This window comes from Monodon monoceros, unplaced genomic scaffold (assembly GCF_005190385.1).
Source record: "Monodon monoceros isolate NGI ecotype Baffin Bay Population unplaced genomic scaffold, NGI_Narwhal_1 Super_Scaffold_15, whole genome shotgun sequence".
Taxonomy (NCBI): domain Eukaryota; kingdom Metazoa; phylum Chordata; class Mammalia; order Artiodactyla; family Monodontidae; genus Monodon; species Monodon monoceros.
Genome location: NW_021703771.1, coordinates 81,360,053 through 81,382,065, shown reverse-complemented (window position 1 = coordinate 81,382,065; position 22,013 = coordinate 81,360,053). Strand labels below are relative to the sequence as shown.

Sequence of the window (22,013 nt, the reverse complement as noted above, 5' to 3'; positions counted from 1 at the left end):
ATTTAAACTCTCATCAGTGGCATATGAATAGCACATACACCTCACCTCAACTTACACAGCAGAGGATGAAGGATTTCCACAATCCTCAGTAAGAGCAAACTGCCTGTCAACGCCACCGACGTGAAACTGTCACAACCCCAAACTCTCATCCTCCAACGAACTTTTGTTCAAAATGACCCTCCCCAATTTCTTCCCAGAACCTAATTAAAGCTAACCTTCCCTTTGTCTCCTCAGACTGGGCTATGGATTGCCATAGTTTGCGTGTCCCAAAATGTAATTCCTTTGCTATTCCCGAGTAAACTCATTTTTGCTAAATAACAATTACTGTTAATTTTGTTTAAGGTCAGCAATACACACGCCTGGCGCACAGTGAGTGCTCAGAAATGGAGGCGGTTGACATTAATATTATTTTTACAGCATTTCAGAGATATTTTACTTCCAGACGATAATTCACTTGGCACTTTCAAAAATCTTTTCAGTTAGTAAACTGTACCTTATACTACAATGCACTAGGTGGGGAGATTCTTTTCAAGGTACTCCTACATGAATCCCCTTGTAAAGACAACTGTCATTGTGCCTTTTTTAAAAAAAGGAATGGATTTCTTTTTTATTAGATTTTCTTAAGTTTACCAGGTATATTTAATGTTCACCTGGCACTGTTGATCTCCCAGGCCTTAGACAGGGTAATTTCTCACAAATGTGAACACAAGTGAATGACGCTTGGAGAACCCTGTTGCTCAAAGTGTGGTCCATGAGTCCACAGTGTGGTCACCCGGGAGCTTGTTAAAGATGCCCGACCTCGGATCAGAATCTGCATATTAACAACCTCCCTGGAGACTTGGGTGAGAAGCCCAGATGGTCCACGAAGTCCTGCCTCAGCTGCTGACTCCTAGCATTTATTCTTCTTGGCCAAGACGGAACATGAGTCTCCCGGGTTTAGGTGGAAGAGCCCAGCTGATCGGTAGGGTCTGGCGCCGGCAGGGGAGGGAACAGCGTCAGGCGGCTGCATTTCCAGCCTTGCAGTTTCACCTGCTTGAGCTCAGTGGGTGGATTTTTCAACAGTTGTCATATTTCGCAAGGAAAGGCGAAGCCACTGATGAGAAGGGGAATTCATCTCTTCTTGAATCTAACACTGACTTAGTAAGTGTCGTCACAAATTCCCAACATGCTCTGTTCTCTAGAACCTTTTACCCTCTAAGAAGTCTGTGCGAACAAAATATTACTTGAGGATTCGGGGTTCACTGATTTGGAGGACCAGGAGTCGTGCCCAAAGTTCAACCACCTATATAGGTCATTTCTAGAAGCATCGGGAGCTGGAGAGCTTGGGTGAGGCCAAGGGGAAGTGCACGGTGGCTGCTGTGGTACACCAATCCCCCCCGCCGCCACTGCCTCACGGACACCCCCATCGGTCAGATGAAGGCCAGAACCAGAAGGTCCAGGAGTAAATGTTTAAAGCCATAGAACACTGGCCGGCTTCTAGGTGGCAATAATGCTGCCCGGCATCCATAAAAGAGAATTTGCGAAATTACCCACAGTGGCTTGAAAAATTTTAAAAACCTCATTACACTTTAAAACAAGAGTAGATAAAGTATTCACCATACAGAGTTCATATGGTAAAGCAATGCTCAAAATCAAAATGATCATCAGTATTTGACGCTTATTAAAATAGTTAAAATCAAATTCCAGACACTTAGACCAGCGCTGTCCAATAAAGATATAGGGTCACCTACGTCAGTTAAAATTTTCTAGTAGCAACATTAAAAAGGCAAAAAGAAATAGGCAAAATTAATTTTAAGGCTATGTTGCATTTGATCCGATCTATCCCCAGTACAATCATTTCAACATGTAATTAACGTGAAATTACTGATGAGATAGTTGATGTGTTTACATCACACTAAATCTTTGAAATCCACGGTGCAGCTCTCACATCACACCTCCGTGTAGACCAGACACATTTCAGGGCTCCACTGCCACATATGGCTGGTGGTCCCTGTTTTGGACTTCGGGCTCAGCCAGCTCTTTTGTGAGGATGCTCTGTAGAGGAGGTATTTATTCCGAGAGATTGCGTCTGGCCCGAGAGGGAGTCCCCCTCCCATCCCACAACTGGGCTCGCTCCCTGGAACAGCAAAAGTGCATCTTTCTAGAGTTCCCCAGGGATCCAAAGTGCAGCCTTAACATCAGCAAAGGTTGATGGCTTGCAGCTGTGGGTCACATGGTGGAACACTGCTTCATTTCTTAAAAACAAATCTGCGAGGATTTAGGGGAGGAGAGGTGTTAAAGCACATGACAGAGAGAGGGAAAAACAGATGGCATTCTCAGTTCTAAAACTCTAATCCTAAAGACTCAGAACTTGGCAGGGGTCGGACACCAAAATTTGATGTGAGTGGATGGGATTAAACATGTCATTGAACTCCCCAGTGGCACCAATAAATGTCACTGATTGCTGTTGAAACAGAAAAGTTCTAAATATCAAATGATAAAGAATGTCCAAAAAAATAATCAAGGGGATATGATGTACGGTCTCATGACTATAGCTAATTATACCGTACTGCATATTTGAAAGTTGCTACGTGACCAAATCTTCAAAGTTCTCATCACAAGGAAAAAATTTATTAAGCATGTATGGTGATGGATCTTAACTAGACTCACTGCGGTGATCACTTTGCAATACACCAAACACCAAATTATTATGTTGTCCACCTATAACTAATATTATGTCATTTTATCTCAATAAAAAACTCCAATTATAAATTTAAAAAAAGAATGTCCAGTGTCTTAAACCATAGGAACATGTCTGGATACACAAATTTTTAGTTCTAAATAGGCAAACTGAGTATCTGTGAGTAACTAGTTAGCCAAGGATTTTTCTAGAGAGAAAGCTGGTGTGAAATAAAACAAATCATCTGTCGTGTCACAAATAAAAGCCAAACCACATCTCCACCCACCCGCATTCCTATCACCATTTCTTTTCCTAGCTTTTCCAGAGCTTCAGGTGTTTGCAGGATTCCAGCCAAAGTGCAACTTCGCCCAGTAGGATTCTTGGCAGGTGTCTTTCTGCCTGGGCCTGGAGCATGAGGCACTACCACCCTGTCTCTGGGTTGCCAGCCCTTTCCATGCAGGCCAACGACAGCCAGGCCAACCCACGGCGACATCAGCTCCATCGCACAAGTGCTCCCAGCCGTGGTGACAGGGCGAGTCCAGGATGGTATTCTCAGAGCGCCCTCGGGTTGGGTCAGCTGCCTCCTGTATTCCTGTGGGTCTTCTTCTCCGGGACCGGCTCCCTCTCCTGTCTTCCTTTGTCCAGCTCTTACCAGCCTCTCAGCAAGCCGGCAGTGGTCCTGGCGTCCTCTCTGGTGTTCGCCATCAGCTAGGTTCACGGGCATCTTTTCAGGGTGTTTTCTCTAAATCCCTGTGCTGAGCTGGCCCTGCCTGCTGGCTGTGACTGAGGAGAGGCCTGGCTGCCCTTCCTTGTCCTCTATTTAACATGTGCTCCGAGAGTTGTGGTGCCTTGGGTACCGTCTTCTTTCTGCTCTCACAATGCCCCGAAGTTGTGGTTTCTCTGAGAAATGGGTCGTCATAGTTCCTATTTTTCAGTAAGAACTTTTGAAATTGTGTTTACACTTTGACCAAATTATTTTTTTTAACCAGTTGTGAAGGCGAAAGCTACTTTGTAGTAATCATTTGCATTCAAAAGCACGTATCTTCCTAAGTCAGTGTTTCTCAAACTGGATTCTGTATTCTTAATTTTTTTTTCTTTTAAAAGAGATCTATGGTGGTACTCATCTCACGAGCGCTGTTTGCCAAAAATGTTTTTGTTTCCTCTCCTCCCTCCCCAGCCCATCACAGGGACATGATAGGATTGTAGTGCTTGGTCCTGCGTGATTGAGTGGGGCCCCCTCCCCAGATTTGCCAAGGAGTTGTGAGCATTTAATTGCTAAAGCAGGACCCTCTAGAACTCCCCCTTTTCTGCAATGGTCCAGGCAGTGGCTGCTAGGACAGCCTAGATTAAAGAGTGAGGACTCTGTGACAAGGAGAGGAGGCCCCAGTGAATCCACGTGGCACAGACAGGAGTTAATCTTTCGGGGGTTTTATTTATTTATTTATTTTAAAAATTTTATTTACTTATTTATTTTTTTGGCTGCGTCGGGCTTCATTGCTACCCCAGCTTTCTCTAGTTGTGGCCAGCGGGGGGCTACTCTTCGTTGCAGTGCACGAGCTTCTCATTGCGGTGGCTTCTCTTGTTGCAGGGCACGGGCTCTAGGCACATGGGCTTTAGTAGTTGTGGCACGTGGGCTCAGTAGGCCTGGCTCATGGGCTCTAGAGAGCAGGCTCAGTAGTTGTGGTGCCCGGGGTTAGTTGCACCGTGGCACGTGGTATCTTCCCGGACCAGGGCTTGAACCTGCGTCCCCTGCATTGGCAGGCGGATTCTTAACCACTGTCCCGCCAGGGAAGTCCCTTTTGTGGTTTTAATCTACAGAGATCTGGGGAGTGTTTGTTACATGCACACCTGGCTTATCCTGAATGATAAAGAGTCCATAGATTTCTCACGTTTACAAAAAAGCTCTCTGGTCTATACCCTCTTCTTCATAGGAATTTATTATGCTAAGTATTATATTTCTATTTTGAAGTAATTAAACTAAGGCTTCAACTTAAATTTGGGGAAATTGCAATTTTCATGAAATTTTGTTTGCTTCTTATAAATAATAAGTCCTTTTGATAAAATCCACCTTTAAAATTCCTAAAAAGAAATGAGGATTATTTCTACTGCTTTTTCAATCAACAGGCACTAATTAGTTTATCACTGAAATAAATCATAAAACTGGAACATGGAAGCAGAGGGAGCCCTGGGTAGACCTGCCGTCCCATTGAAAGCTTGTGACTAAGAGCTTACGCCACTGCCCAGGGAATGGAACAGTTAACAAGTCACATTTGAACCCCCAAGTACACTTAATGAAGGTGTTGGTGGGTCTGAAAATCATGATCTCGTTCTACACTGATGAAGTATGTTCATACGTTGTCACCTCCTTTTGAGAGGTATGCAGAGCAGGCATCATTCTCCCAGAGACAATCCTCATTTTTTAAAGAAATACTTGAGTATCTTGGGGGGACATTATATCCCTTCTGCTTTTGCATGACTGATGTTCCGGCTTTGAAGGGTATTTCTCCTTCATTTCAGTGATGGGCAGTTAGATAGCGAAGTCCAGAATCAGAAAGTGTGTTTTAGAGGATAAGCATTGATATTTGGGCATTTGCTAACAAACGTGTGTTTATCTTTTAAGGCCAAGAGCGTGAACATGATTGTCTGCTGGTTGTATACGAATCTGAGGTCTAAGTGATCTGGTTCATTATCTGGTTCATGTATCTCCAGCCACATGGAGCTTCACAGGTGTGGGACATTCATTGATAACACTGGCGAGGCACCTGCATCTTAGCCCCGATCTGAAGCCCAGGAGTACATATATAAGTTACGAGTTGTTGGGTTCCTTAAAAATAGTAGACAGGTTTTAGGCTGTAAACTAATTTAGACTCAGAAATGGGAACTTAATAAATGATGTATCGCTTATTAGCTGGTGCTCAGAAAACCAGCTCAGTACTGAGACCAATAAAGGTGGATCCCTGCTTCACAGTGGCATTGAGGGAGCAGGGCAGATGGATTCAGGCCTGAATGTGACGGAGCCATAAGCTAATAGGAGAATGTCTGTGGCCTTTGGGTACAGAAGAAGATTTCTTAAACAAAACCCAGAAAACAATCAATAGGTGAAAACATACTGATCTGACCGTATCAAATCAATTAAGGATTTAAGAATTTTTGGTCAATGAAACAAAAAATAGGCAAAGTTAATGGGTGGCTAAAACATCGAGGGAAACATACTCGCAATGTCTAAAACCAACAATAGGGTAAAGTTTAGAATATAAAAGGCAATCCTATAAATTGAAGGGGACAAATCCAATCCAATAAGTCCAACAAATCCAGAAAACTCCATACACGTGGGCAAGGATATGGCAAGGCAATCCACAGAGGAGAAACACAAATAACAAAGCAGTATGCACGAAGATGTGCTGAGCCTCACTGGTAACCAGAGACGTGCAACCTAAAACACTAAGGAGGCTGGCCAGATTAGAAAACTGGAGAGTACCAAATGTGTACATGGGCAAACAAGACACTCAATGGGTGCACACAGAAAGCAATGTGGCATTATTTAGGGCACTAAACTTGCATGCATCCCAGGACCCGGTCGTTCCACTTCTAGGCATCATACTCCACAGGAAACCTCTCAAGTGTCCAAAGGGGACATGTATGAGAAAAGGGAACCCTCCTACACTGCTGGTGGGAATGTAAATTGATACAGCCACTATGGAGAACAGTATGGAGGTTCCTCAAAAACTAAAAATAGAGTTGCCATAAGATCCAGCAATCCCACTCCTGGGCATATATTCAGAGAAAACTCTAATTCAAAAAGATACATGCACCCCAATGTTCATAACAGCACTATTTACAATAGCCAAGACACGGAAGCAACCTAAATGTCCATCGACAGACGAATGGATAAAGAAGATGTGGTATATATATGCAATGGAATATTACTCAGCTGAAAAAAAAGAATGAAATAATGCCATTTGCAGCAACATGGATGGACCTAGAGATGATCATACTAAGTGAAGTAAGGCAGACAGAGAAAGACAAATACCATATGCTATCATTATATGTGGAAACTAAAATATGACACAAATAAACTTATCTACGAAACAGAAACAGACTCACACACATAGAGAACAGAACTGTGGTTGCCAAGGGGCAGGGGTTGGGGGGGATGGGTTAGGAGTTTGGAACTAGCAGATGCAAACTATTATATAGAGAATGGATAAACAAAGAGGACATGTATGGAAACATTTATCAGGATGATTGGAGGCAGCCCAGGTTTGGAGGACGGAGATGTGAAATACAGCAGAAGGTACTGACGAAAACCACGCAGCGCTCACGTGTGGGCAACACAGGGAGACCTTTAAAACATTGCTCCATGAAAAGGTAAGAAATGAGACAAGATCTAGAGCAGCACAACGCCATTTATGTCACCTAAACCCACACATACCACAAGCTCTGGTTTATAAGGACACATCAATATCAAAGGGCATACATCAAGCACATTCAATTGGGGACCTGTTGAGGGCAGAGTGGGGAGAGTGGAGGAAGGGAAAATCAAATCGACCAAACATGAGAGGGGCCTGCACAGCCCAACGATGGCTGTACCGCGCGCAGAGAGACAGGCTTAACTCAACTCTGCGCTCAAAGAAGAATGACGGTCACCCAAACCACCTGCTACAGAGCTACTTAGAGGTCAGCTTGGAACTTCCTCTGCTTTCAGTGCTTCCAGGCTTGCCAACTATTCAAATTTTGCCTTACTTCTGCACCTCAGAAAGCCCTTAGTTTCATGTTTATGTACGTGCATTGGGGAAAGCTAAGAAATTTTCCAAGGAAAGTCAAGTACAGCTGAACAGCTAAAAGAGCAGTTGACACGCACCCCAATAAATATCGCAGTCCTTGGTGAGTTCTAGAATTTGCAAGCTTCTCCCTTCTCTATTTCTTGATTTGCAAAATAGTTTTCTGCATACAGTTACTTATTGTTCATTGGCATGTACTTTATTGTTCAGGCAGAACCATCTTTAGAGAGGGATGAGATGCTTTTAAGTACAAGCCACGAGTGGGTGGTACACACCATCCCTGGAATTCTGACTCTGGAGGTTTTTGATAGTGAAGCCTGTTCAGTCTCATGGCTTCACTCTGGACCACAGTGATGTGTATTAATGTTATACTGCATTCGCTCTACTCTAACTTTGAAATGTGACTTGCTTTATTATATTCCAAGAAACACATAGGTGAGTTTCCAGCCTTAACAGATGTACTAACTGAGACCCAATTAGAATACCCTTCTGTAGACAATGCCATCAAAATTAAAACACACTGATACGGTTTCCAAACTCTACACTTGAGATTTAAGCTGTTCTTCAGCTTTAAATGAGAGGCAAAATTTATATTTAGTTGTATTAAACTTATCTATATGATGAAACTGAGTATATTTGAATAGGTAAGGAACTATTAGAGGGCGGACCTGAAAACAGCTCAAAAAAAAAAAAAAAAAAAAAGAAGACCAACCATAGAGAATTAGAGAAAATGTTAAGGCACCTTGAATGCATGTTGGGAGGCATTTCTGAAAGTCAGGTTGTTTAAAACTAGATGTTTTGAACCCAGTGCTCTGTAACTATTTGCTGAATAAATGGGTGAACAAATGAAGATGAATTCCTGCTATGGTGTGTGCCCGTCCGTGGGACAACCTCATGTCAATTACATTTAAATGGTTTTTCTAAACATGTGGTGACCAAATAAAATATTCCATGATTCAGTGTGCAAGGTGAAAAATATTTTCAATGCAGTAACTAATAATCAACTTGAACTTTACAGGCCGGTTGTTTTTAGACAACCAAGTGTACCACATAGTTTACAGAACTGTGGGAAGAACACTACATGGCATGGAGCCCATGTTTCACTCACTTGCCATCCAATCTGTCCCCTGCTAATTTTAGATCAGCCTGTATAAATACAGCATGTTAACGGTTATGAATTGCAGAGTGAATACTTGAATTGTCTTTGGTAAGATTTGTCCGCGTCAGGTTTCAAAGAGAAGTATTTAAGCCTGGAGACTCCACTAGTGATCAACACACGCGGCAAGTACTTAATCTCTATCGTTCTTGGGGCCATAGAAATAATCGTGCTGCGTATTCATTCAGCAAGCCTTCCTCAGTCTTCCTCAAGATCTAAACTGTTAGTGGTGTGTTGGCTCTGAAACCTAGACAAGAAAGAAAACAAGGACCCACCTTTGAGAGACAGTAAGACAGTTGTACACCAAGTTGCTCAACTCTTGCTACTTCAGAGGAAGAACTTGCCCTTAAGGTCAGTGAAAGAGCAGAATATAATGAACTTGAGTTTATTTTATTGAATTTAAGAAAACTGAACGAATCTCGGAAGTGGTCAAGAATCCTGTTTATCAAGACTCCGTGGGGTCCTTCAGCTTTTTCTGAGAACTTCATATAACTTGAACTCTGAGAGCTCAGGGAACAGCTGTCGACTGAAGGAAACTAATCCTGTTTGTGCTTACTGATCAGTGACTCTTGTCCTCATTGAGTATGAGAACTTCTGGTTAATGTCAAAGAATTTAACGGTTGCCCACATGATAGGAATTGTGCTTTTAATTCTGTTCATTGAGACAACAACATAACACACACTTACTATGAACTTAACGCCTTTCAGTTCATTAGTCATTATTCATCACAACGGCATCTACCTTCATCTGAAATAATAGTATATATGTATCCAAGATGTATTCATTCATTCTACAGACAAGACTTGGCTGCAAATGGTTTGCGGACTTTGGCAGTAACTTGATGGTCCCCAAGGATCAGTGGCCCCCCCGGGACAGACTGCCACATGATTCTTCCATCGACTCTGGGGCTGAGGTCACAGGTGCTGCGAGGCAGGAGTGTGTTAGCCAGAACGTTCCTCTTTGGTCCCCCTCCATGCCCATTCCTAGGGATGGTAACAAAGATCTACTTTTCTAGCATAAGAGTGTCCTTGGTTCAGGCCATTTCCCCCAACGTTCCCTAAGTCCTTTTCCTGGGAAGGATATAAGGACTTCTTCACTCTAAAGCTTCCTTTATTCAGCCACCTTAAGAAAGGTACATTCACTATTTGAAGAAGGAAGGCTTCCTCTCCATCAGGTCCCCTTTCTGTACATTAAATTATACTTCCCTCCAATAGTGCCAGATTCAAAGAAAAATGAAAACAGCACAGACCCACATTATTTGTTCTAAACCAAGAAATCTAGCCATCCCTGGATTGCACGGGCTTGGTCCCGTTCATATCTGCACCCACATGAAGAAGTGTTGCTATTGCAACACAACCTGGCCGTTCTTCATCCAGCCATCTGTTAGATGGATCTTAATTTTTATTTTTTCCAGGGAAGGGAAGATTTAGCCCTTGAAAATCTAGCACCTGATACCTTTATACCATCTACCTGGGGGGAACCTCTAGGGATGGAAGCGAATAGATCCCAGTGTGTTTTCTCTGTTACTATTTAGCACAATTTTCTCACGTTTATCTACATCAAAGGAGCACGTCTGCATACTCCAACAATCAACCTAGCCCTGGAGAATTTTTTTTTTTTTTTGCAGTGCGCGGGCCTCTCACTGTTGTGGCCTCTCCCGTTGCGGAGCACAGGCTCTGGACGCGCAGGCTCAGCGGCCACGGCTCACGGGCCCAGCCGCTCCGCGGCATGTGGGATCCTCCCAGACCGGGGCACGAACCCGTGTCCCCTGCATCGGCAGGCGGACTCTCAACCACTGCGCCACCAGGGAAGCCCAGCCCTGGAGAATTTAAATGATTTCACCCAGGCTGCATCTCTTTTCTTAGGATTATTTCCTGAAAAAAGGCAGTTTTCCTAATGGACTGGACATCTAGCAAGCAGCACCGTCATAGCAACAGCAGCTCTGGATTAGGAATAACGCCCGGGAATTCCTGCCAGGGAGTTGGATGTGCAGGGTTCTGGAAGTTGCACCCATCATGGCCTCCACAGCAAGGAACACTTTCACAAAGAGCTAGTATTTTCTCATTTATTCACAGTAGGGAAGCACAGCAATTTGGATTTGCAGAGACTGCTTTTGCCAGAAACACAAGAGTGGGCCAAGTGGCACAGGAACAAAACACTGGAAAAGGCTGCTATCTTCCTCTCTCACACGATAGAATATAAAGATTTCAAAGACGGTGTTAGAGGGCCATTCTCTTGGCAAGTGTTCAAAAGGCAAGAGCAAAAGCAAACTCACTTTTTATTCTATTAGAGAGACCCAGAATTAAAATAACCGAAGTCGGCATTTTCACAATTCTCACCAAAAAAGAGCAATCAATATTAACAGGATAAAATAAGCCTGTGTGGCTTATTCATTTTGTTTGATATTTTAATTAGTTTTCTTCGTAATGCCACCGGGGCCTGGGCTAGGCCAGAAAAAGGCAAATGCTTCTCTGCATCACCACAGGGGTGCTGGGGCTCAAACAGGAGGGCTGTTGTTGTGAAGGGCAAGGATCAGCCTTTGAGATGGAAAAAGGGAGGAGTCCATTGTTCCCAGATTCTGTAACTAATGAAGAGGAGTTGACATGCCTCTAAATATCACTATGTAGAGCTTGGAACTCTTCCCCTTGTGTCATAATCCAACATCATCTTGCCTACAGTGTTTGCTGGAATCTCAGCTTTAGGGAGAGCAGGCCAGGTGAATGGAGGTGCTTTGGCTCTGTGTCTGGACCAAGAATGTACACCAAGAGAGGCCAGTGGGGGGAGGGGACACCTGGGTCTCCTGTGGGCCAGCACTGCTGCCCCGTGCGGGACCCACCTGGAGGGCGGGTTCTCAGCAGCCACAGTCTCCAGAAAGACCAGGCACTTGTCAGAAGGGGCAACATCTAACTCTATGACAACAGGTGAGTAAAGACATCAGCAGTGGGACCCCACTTTTGACAGAAAGAACAGGCAGAAGGTAAGCAGGGGGCCAGGGCCCCAGTCGAACAACTAGCGTTCAAGTCCAGATTAAGAACTATAGTAGAAACAGGGGATCGAGCACGTTGTATACATGAAATATGTACAGCTTTCTGCATGTCAATCATACATCAATAAAGTGTGTGTGTTTTTCAAAGGAATATCACTTCATGTTAGACCTTCAAATAAAGGCTGTAAAAGTTTTTTGTGTTTTTTTTTGTGTGTGTGTGTGTGTGTGTGTGTTTTTAAAGAATTAGGGATTGAGGAAGAAAGAGGAAGCCTGGCAGCCACCTGGGGGCCCCGGCAGCTTGCATCTGACATCAGGAAATCCCAGGTCCCATCCTCTAGTCAGGCCAGGCATCCCACTGTCTTCTCATAGGGATCAGGGTCCCAGTGGGCTGGGAGGGGCTTTTGAAGCCAGAAAATGTACATCTTTGGTATCCTTCTCTAAGCATAGCTGGGAAGGGGAGGACTGACCTAGTCACCCCCATTTGCCTGAGACTTTCTTTAGATTTAGCTTTGCGACTTCAGTATCCTAGAAATCCTCCCGGTCCTGGGAAAACAAGGACAACTGGTCACCCTACTGGTCACCATCTGAGTCCATTAGTTGTCCTGGGTTCTGTAGATCCAATTACTTGTTAGAAAGATGTCATCAGACACCAGGACTGACTGGTATCACTATATCTACATATATATTTATTTATATTTATGAAACAATGATGCTGAGTGCTTTTCTTTCACAGTTCTGATGTATACTTCTCAAGCCTTAAGACCGTGGCAAGAGCATGTAGCCCAGTTATTTCAGGAGGGACTCTGGAAGGTCAATTTCAGGGAAGGGGAGAGAAGGTCTGTCTCCCAGGGTTCCTCACTCAAAATGCTGCTCTTTGAGGAGCTGCCCTGAAAATCTGCCTTGCCCTCTCCACGGCTGTAATCTCATTCTTTAAGGGATAAGACACTTGGATTTCTAGCTCAGTTAAAGCCATATGATGCTCTGGATCACTCTCCCTCAAGATTTGTACAGGTGAAATGAGAGCCCACTGACCTGGAAGATTTTAGGCCGAATTTCCTTTAGTGGAAGAAACTCACTATTTACTCACCCAGCTTGGGAAAGGAACTCACTCTGGATTCAACAGCCCTTCACTGCTGTTTTTATGGCTTTTTAAATTGTAGCATAAACATTCTTCCCTATTCATGCAATATTGTCTTATTTTCAAAAAGTTAAAGACATGGGAACTAATTAGAATTGAAATATAGCCCATTTATAGAACTCAGGCTATTTACAAAAATGGATTTAACTAGAGTACTATTAAATTATCTCTCAGCTCCAAAGATCCATTTTCTGTTTAGCATATGAAGTGTCCTGACTTTTTTTATGCATTCAAGAATATTCTAAATTAAAGCTAAGGTGGTGGCATATGACACTAATCATTTTAACATGTCATGTTAAGGATGACGGCTTTGCTGGTAGAACTGGAATCATTTATTCTGTGTGAAGTCAAAGAATGAAGATTTACTTCTGTTAAGGAAAAGTAATGTACAAGTTTCCAGAGACTTTTTTTCCCACTGTCTTTTACTATTTTCTAGACTCACACCTTTCCCACTCTTGACACGGTCACTGCCTGGGCCTAAATTACTTTCTCTGGATCTTTTGAAATGAATTCTATGGGAGAGTTTTTAAGTTTCAAGTCTGAGATAATAATTAAACACGAAAACTAACAAAGACAGCACAACTGGACGAAAATACCACACAACTCACATGAGCTTCATGACAGCCAGAATCATGGTGTGGTTTCTCTTTCGGAAGAACAAAAATTATGTTTATAAAAATCCCCTTTGGAAAGGAAATGTCAGAAACAGACATTCCCAAAGCTGGAAAGTCCCTCTCTGGAGCAATATTGATGCTTCTGTGACGGTTCATTAAAATATAGGAAATATGGCAGCTATTAAAGAGTTGGAAGTCTCTCTGGTAACTAAGGTAACCTAAAAATTAGCCTGACACTTTTTAATGAGGTTTTAATATATTCAATCTTGGAAATATATCAGAGTGGGATCATTTATATTGATGCGATCAGAAAGCTCAAGTATCAGTTCTTGATGTCACCCAAACACGTCACCATGGGAATTGCCCATGAGTGTGTTTATGCATGAATGATTATCAGTGTAACATCTACGACTGACATTTCAATAAACTGTGATTAGCTATGAACAATGAACTATATAAGCATATCATACAAGTAAGGAAATTACAATCAAGCCTTATAGGTTTTTGAGTCAACAGAGCATAACAGTATCGCCAACAAATATGGACATATTCAGTTCGGTAGTATTAGAGCCTCTTTGTTAACTAGAGTTGTAGCCTACTATTTTCCATGAGCATATCCCACACAAAGACAAGACGGGGAGAGAGACATCTTCAAAATCCTTTTTTAAAAAAATGAAACCAAAACTACTGCCAGAGTTACTACCTATGTAGTTGTAGAATCCAGGTCAGTAAGTGACAATGGCTATTTAATCAGGATATCAGTTGACTTTTGATAAATAATGCTCTGTAACAAGCATAGTGGCATAAAATAATAAGCATTCATTGAGCTCACACATTTGTGGGCTGGCTGGGAGACTGCTGATCTAGGTTTGGGGAGACTTTGCTAGAGCAGCTTTCCTCCAAATGTCTCTTAGCCTTCTATGTGGTCAGTAGGAGAACCTGGAAATATTCTTCTCACAGTGCTGGCTGAAGCCCAGAGATCAAGCCCAAGCACATTTCATGACTCTACTGCATCACATCTGGTCACCTACCATTGGCCAAAGCAACCCGAACGGCCAAGCCCGAAGTCGAAGGGCAGGCCGTACACTTCAGCCATCATGCGACCAGAGCGGGTTACATTGATCTGCCCCGCATCAACGGAGCCAGGAAGTATCTTCATGCATTGGAAACGAGGGGGAAGATGTGACTATTTCAAACAATAATCTAATCTACCACAATCCAGCGTCATCTAGATAGCAAAAAATGTGTTGGATCACCAAACCCTACTTTGGCACCTGAACCAGTACTATTACTATCAGCTACATTAGTTAGCTTTGGCTGCAAAAACAAACAGCCTCAAATCTCTGTAGCTTACTGAGACACATTTAGCAGACTGTAGTTTACAGGGGAAACAATGATTTCTTGGCCACATTCCATGTCTCAGCTGTAGGTCAGCTGCTATAGCTCTGTTCCAAGTTGTAGCTCTTCTCATTCTGGACCCACGCTGAAGGAACAGCTCCAGTTTGGGATGTGCTGTTCTTGTAGCAGAAGGAAAGAGCAAAAGAGCTGTCAGAAACTCGTGATGCCTTTACAGCTTCTGCTCTGAACTGGTACCCCACCACCACTTCTGCTTCTCGGGCCTAAAATAAACCAGGACCTCTGGTGTCAGTGATGGAACAGGCTGGTGTTGGGAGGTGGCTGAGGCTATCGTGATGAGAGGAGGGTAGACCTGCCAGATCTCCTAGGGCCGCTTTGCTACCAAGCAGATTCTTTCTAATTCATTCTAGCTTCACTGCAGCCTAGGATGTGCACCCCTAGGATGATGTGGGAATTGGAGAGGTCTTGGGGGATGAGGTCACTTACATGGTAATAACTTCTTCCAAAAGTCAGGATTTACCAAAGAGAGGTTCCGTGAAAAGTGTAAGGAGAGCATTGGGCAACCAGCCTTGGGCATGGGTGCCTTGATGTTATTATATCCAGAGAGCGGGGATACCAGCTAAGGCAATGGAGGGTTTCTGAAGGTGTGAGGTGACTGTGTAACCGTAAGGTTTCCTGGTGGTCCTACTGTTGACATGGGCAATAGTTCCTTGAGTTGCCAAAAGAGGAGTGATTGATAGCATTACCCCCCAAAACTATAATAGGATCCTGCCTTGGTGCTGGTGCTGGAGTTCAAGTCAAATGCCTGTACTACCTACCAGTATTTCTGAGCATTGAAAGAGGGATTTTGCACATTATCATGCTTTGTGGAAACATTAATATCTCTGAAATAGAAAACTACGGTTTGGCCTATAATTTGACTGAATTCAGCTATTAGCAAAGTGTTTTAAACGTCTTTACGTTTTAAAATTCTTTCTCTTTTTAAAGACAATACTTTGCCTTTCTACTTAGGTTGTACAATTTTTAAAGGCTGGAGATGGACAGGGTCAGTTTGAAGACATTTATTTCAAAACTTGAAGCCCCCATTGAGAAGCAGGTGATTACAAGCATGAGACTGGAACTTACAAGACAAGCCTGGAAAATCTTGTCATGCTAACGAGCAAGGAAGCATTCAGAAACTACTAGAGGTGTGGCAGAGGGACTCAGGAACCAGCAAAGATGAGCCTTGTCTATCCAAAGACGGGGGCAATTTGAGCATCAGTAGGATAATAACAATAACTGCAGAAGACTGAAACATACACAGTATGTATAAATCCAGGAGGTCATAATGAGGCTTGAAAAACCCATAGCCCACAATGCATTGATCACTTCGAGAATTCAGGCAACCAATTTGCTAATTTGAAAAGAAAGAATTATGCCTATATCCTGCCTTTCCTATAGGAACTGTATGTCAGAGTCATCTCAGTTGATGGGATAAGTTAGTCTTGATATAAGTATTCCAGTAACACATGAAGAAATAATGACAAAATGGGAATATTGTCAATTTGCAATCTCTGATGAATGAATAAATCCAGGCAATGATTATCAGTGGCAGCTAACATCACAAAAGAATAGAGAGGCACAGAGATACTAGGTGTCTCTTAATGGAAATGTACAAAGCCACTTATGAAGTAGTCATGCCCAAAATGACAAACCTGAACTTGCTTAACTCTAGATCTAACTACCAATTTAGTTATATTTAGTTGTATTCCATCACAGGGAATACAAGACAAAGGGTCATGTTAAAGGATCCGAAGAGAGGTAATCAGTGAAATTTAGACTTCAGAAAACTCAACAGAGAGAAACCCCCGTAGCATTCTCCACCAAAGTTGCTAGAAAAGTTGCTAGAAAAAGAAAACCTATAGATTAAAAAAAGACTGAAGAGGCTTATCAACCTATCACAACACCTATCACTAGGATCCTATGCCCACAGTGGTAGCTAGGATCCTAGAGTAACTGAAGTCCTGGAGAAACTGAAGTCTGATCAAACCTGACTTTCAAATGGAGATCATCTAACTGCTAAAAACTAGAGTTCAAGTGTCTTGGAAGCCATCGGATCCATAGTTCCCGATCATTTACAATCACAATGATGCAGAGCATTTAAGTACTTCCCTGCTGAAATGATCTCTATCCTGCTCATGAATTCGAAGCGGGTCAGTGGGGGGTGGACTGGACACTCACAGGATGTGGAATAGCAGCTATCTTGGGAATCATCCTCTGGCTTCTCAGCAACACTCATGATAACACACAAGGTGCATGGTTAATGCAACATCTTCTTTCATAAGCCATCAGCACACACTATGTTTTCTACACTCTTAAAACCCTGATTTAGATCTTACACATGCTTAGCTCTGGGACTATGTGCAACGTCTTCAGGATACTGATGAATGAATAGCAGAAATACTCATTTGGCCATTAAAACTGAGTACAAAGTATCATTCATTTGATCCAGCTGTGCAGACCAATGGCTCGTGTGACCAGAGCAAGCTGAGAGGGCAGTGGGATGTTATTTTCCCTAGAAGCACAGCTCAAATGTTCTCAGTCAAAGAATGACAAGGATCAACTAGTCTTCATGGTTGGAACAGATCACGTTTTATCTTTACCATATATTTTATGACCTGTAAACCTCAAGGTAAATCATTAATCTACTTCCAACAGTGACAATTGATCAGTTGAAACCTTTGTCTACACAGAGCCTACTGCTTGTCGCTTAATGTAAGAGTGAAAGAAGAAGGTAGAGATCCGAAAATAACCGACCAGGTTCTGGGGAGCGAGGAAGCTGGGGAGTTGACAATACAACCCACAAACCCATTTTTATCAGAACGTTTCTAGCAAGACAAACTGAATGCTACAAAAGAAAACGATGTTAGCAATATTAATATTAAACATTTAAAAATTCTTCTTATGGACTTCCCTGGCATTGAGGTGGTTAAGAATCGGCCTGCCAATGCAGGGGAACAAGGTTCGATCCCTGGTCTGGGAAGATCCCACATGTCACGGAGCAACTAAGCCCACGCACCACAACTACTGAGCCTGTGCTCTAGAGCCCGCAAGCCACAACTACTGAGCCCACATGCCACAACTACTGAAGCCTACGTGCCTAGAGCCCGTGCTCCACAACAAGAGAAGCCACCGCAATGAGAAGCCCGGGCACTGCAACAAAGAGTAGCCCTGCTCGCCGCAACTAGAGAAGCCCGCGCGCAGCAACGAAGACCCAACTCAGCCAAAAATAAACAAATTTTTAAAAATTATTCTTAAATATTCCTTTTATAATAATCCTCTGTTATTCTGCATTCACTTAGTCTTTTCAGCTAAAGCAAAAATCATATCTTTTTTATATGTTATTCTCTAATTATTCAGGCGTTATTTCAAATACATGCATATGTCTTTGGCTGCATATCAAATCTTTGAAAAGCCAAGAATGAGCTTTTAATACACAGCCCCCTTTTCTCTTAATGCAGTGACACAGAGGCACCCAAAAAGCCTTTGCTGGAGGAAGGAGGGAATGATGGAAGGAAGGAAAGAAGGGAGGAAGGGAGGGAGGGAGGGCAGATTATTCAGGATGTCTAAGTCTAAAGGTTGAAATACTACATTACTGCCCAAGCTCTGGTCGGCAGAGATAATAATTCCAAGACTAAATTTAAAGACAAATCTTTAGACTTAAATTGAATGTCAAGAAAAGATTTATAGTTCGTCCAATTAAGATGAATGAAGGATTAATTACTATGGGGCCTATAGTAGGTGATTCAAGTATAGTAATTCAAGTAACTTGGTGCAACTATTAAAATATGGACTAAATGACCAATTCACCTCAATTATAATGCTATTACAACTTCGCAATTATTTCTTCTTTAATACACCTTATGATTCTTCCCAAGGTTTTTTTAAAGTCAAACTAAAAATGATTAGTCATATATTTGATAATATGTGCATAAGTGACAAATTAATTCACCCACTTTAACAGTACTTGTTACTAGTAATATGTAAGATTACCTCCGAGTAATTTGGCGAGAGATATTTCCCATTGCATTTCGCGATGCTCCTCAGAATTTTTAATGCTTTATCTCCTTTCTTCCGAGTAATCAGCCAGCGGGGAGATTCAGGAACCACCCTGGTGAGAAGAAGTCTTTTTTGAGTCATGCCTGCGTATCTCAAAACTTAAAAGTTTATGACTTGAATTTCTCTATCGAAATGGATCTTGCGATCAGATACATGTTTCGGAGATTCTGAGAGCTTAGAACTGGCTCTCTGAAACATAGATTATCTTTGCAAGTTTATAATGGACGGGAAAAAATGCTCACTTGATAATTGAATCATTGCTTACAATAAAAATAATCAATATTACATTGCTCTTGCAAGAAGGCTGTCTTAGAATATACAGTCCTCAATTACAAAGATGAAAAAAACTGGGATTTAATGAACATTTAGGAAAAGGTCAAGAACCCAATTTACGTAAACTGGTTTGCTCATATATTAAAATTAGATTAGAGGATGATTAAAATATGTTCATTCTAATAGGAGTCAAATGCATACACCTGTAACTTTCCGATAACTTAATTTTCTGATGCTCTTAACATTTTCTTATTCCCCTGAGGATTCCTGAGTCCATTAATTTGCTTAATAAAACATACAGACAAGCAAATCTTGTTCACTGCATTTAAACTGCATGTTGACATACTGGCAGATATGGTTTGTTGCCTTGTAGTTTTCATTAAAAGATTACAAAATAATAAAACATAATTAATACTCTATTTTAAAGGTGTTTTTCAATTTTATTAATTTAATAATAACTATTAGTCAAAAACCAATAAATAATCTCTAGAAATTCGCATAGCCATTCTGGAGATGTTAGAAAATCTCGCCTTCGTTTTCATGTTGGTTTGGAAGCATAGATTCTACATTTCTGTGGAATAAGAATAAATTTGATAATGACCAAAACCACATTACCAGTAATAAAGGAGGAAGAGAAAGTTGGGCAGCGTGATGGCTAGCTGGATCCCTTGCCAATTGGGGATAAAGTAGGCAATTCCAGGGAGAATTATGATTCCAAGGGTGAAGAACATTTGAATCACTATTCCCACAATCCTCCTTTGTTTTGAACCTACTATTTCTGTCACTGAAGGAAAACAAACAGAGAGGTTAGGGAAGCTCAAGACCAGCTCCAAAACAAACAAACACAGACGTTACACCTGTGACATCCATCCATCAGCGGCGCTAGAATACTATACGGGACTCTCAAAGATCCCGAAGCTTCCTTAGGCACTGCCCTGATGGGGATGTGCTTCCCAGACAGCTCAGGTCCCTTCCTCTCCCCCTCTTCTCTGCGTTATCAACAAGCATGTGCCATCCTCCTACACACCCAGCCCAGCACCCTTCCAGGTATACAAAGAATATATGTGTTGGTTTTAGGAAAGCTTAGACGATGACTATTTTGAAAAATAATTGTAAGTATCAAAACATAAATATAATAAAGTGGCTAGATTTTATCACAGTCTTTAAAGATTTGCATGTTACAGTCTCTTTAGGTGATTCATCATGAACATTAGATTCTACAGATAAATTTTTCACTATCACAAGAGAGTTTCTATCAAATGATAATTCTCTCCACAGTGTTGGACCTTTCATTTGTGTGATATTTCTTTGAAAATCACATGAGGAATTTTACTGTTGGCATCCTTTCCTCCCCTCCCCTCCTGCTGATCTGTTTCTATCTGTCCCTAATTCCATTCTGATCATCTTGGCATATGTTACCTTATTGCTGCCCTAAGATCACAACTAGGAAAACTCACCTAGACTGGGGTCTCCTTAAAAACGCTTCATAGTCCAAAGTTATCCCTTCTGCCCCAGCCATCAACCATCAGTCCCCCCAGCTCTCTCTCTCCTTCCTCGCCCACAAAAAGATCTTCAAAGGGTCCCCAAAGTGGGCAACCCAAAGAGGGGCTGTCCAGCAGTAACAGAAGTGAGTGGAAGCCCACAGATCTGGGGTGATAATCAAAGAGGAGGCTTCATATTTCCCTGGTCACAAATCTACCACGACTTAGAGTGGGTGCCTATCCCAGACACTACTGGAAAGGTAGCAGCCAGGACCTTCCCCAGTAATAGGAGCAAAGAGAAGTTTTTCTCTCCTTCACACTCAGATGTCCAACTTTCTAGGTATGGAAGATAGCAAAGGGTTACAAATGAACTTCTTATTTTCAGGTCATATCTCCTGCACAGCAAAAAGTTCTCCACTTGTGTGGAAGGAATAGAATTAAAGAAATAATATTTGAGAGCACAGCAATGTTACCTCAAACTGTATCACAGAAATACATGGAAAATGCTTTAAAAATGTTTCAAGGGGGAATTCCCTGGTGGTCCAGTGGTTAGGACTCTGTGCTTTCACTGCTGAGCGCCTGGATTAAATCCCTGGTCAGGGAACTAAGATCCCACAATCCACATGGCACAGCCAAAAAAAAAAAAAGAAGTTTCAAGGAACTACTGAAGTTTTTCTAAAGATTAATCTCTAAGAAAACAAAGCAAGAAACCATGTGATAACAGTACGGCCGTGCTAGAAAGTGGTTCACCCCAGTATTTGGTGAGAGTCCATACTTGGTTCCCAAAACAAGATGGAACTTTAATTTCTAAAGAGTCAGCATCTTGCCCCTGCATCCTCCCATTTGCAGAAATAACGTTGCAGCAATGAAGCCTCACCATACTTGCTGGAGGAAAGCTGACCAGCGGCACTTCTCACCCACCTAACCCTGGTTCTCAAACAGACAAGGAGGCGTAGCCAGGTCTTACCAATCACGTAGCAAGTCATCCACGTTCCCTTTCCAAACACGCCTTGTAGGAAGCGGAAGACCACAAACACAGGGAAATTGGGTGCAAATGCCACCACAACACCAGCAATGCCAACACCGAAACAGGATATTAAGTAAATGACTATTCGGCCGTACCTTTTGGAGAAAGAGAAAGGATGAGATTACCTTAAACGTTTTCTTCAACACAATGAGAAGACTCTCACTGCAAGTGTTGTTAAAGTAGGCTTAAGTGCAGAATTTGTGTCCTTTATAGGTTCATTATTACCATGTCAAGGATTGCTGAAAATGCTACGCTTTGTTTTATAGCAAAGCCAGGGCAAATGAAAACATATGCCTCTGAAATGACATTACAAAATTTAAAGCATGGAATGCATCCTTTGGGATTGCAGTTTCCAAAGAGATGACCCTCTCCATTACAACGTTCTTTTCCCATACAGTCACTCCAGTGGCACAGCTTGGACACTTACTAGCATTTCTGTGGGT

General features: G+C 42.2%; 1 protein-coding gene across 1 annotated transcript in view; it reads right to left on the bottom strand.

Annotated features, from left to right (window-relative positions):
- Positions 1-22,013, bottom strand: part of SLC22A3 (solute carrier family 22 member 3) — an 87,223-nt gene that overhangs the window by 24,472 nt on the left and 40,738 nt on the right. The window contains exons 3-5 of the mRNA XM_029223353.1: positions 21,511-21,665; positions 19,678-19,846; positions 18,724-18,841 (exon numbers count right to left, since the gene is read on the bottom strand). Of these exons, the coding sequence (XP_029079186.1) occupies positions 18,724-18,841; positions 19,678-19,846; positions 21,511-21,665 (442 nt within the window). The remainder of the gene's footprint in view (positions 1-18,723; positions 18,842-19,677; positions 19,847-21,510; positions 21,666-22,013) is intronic.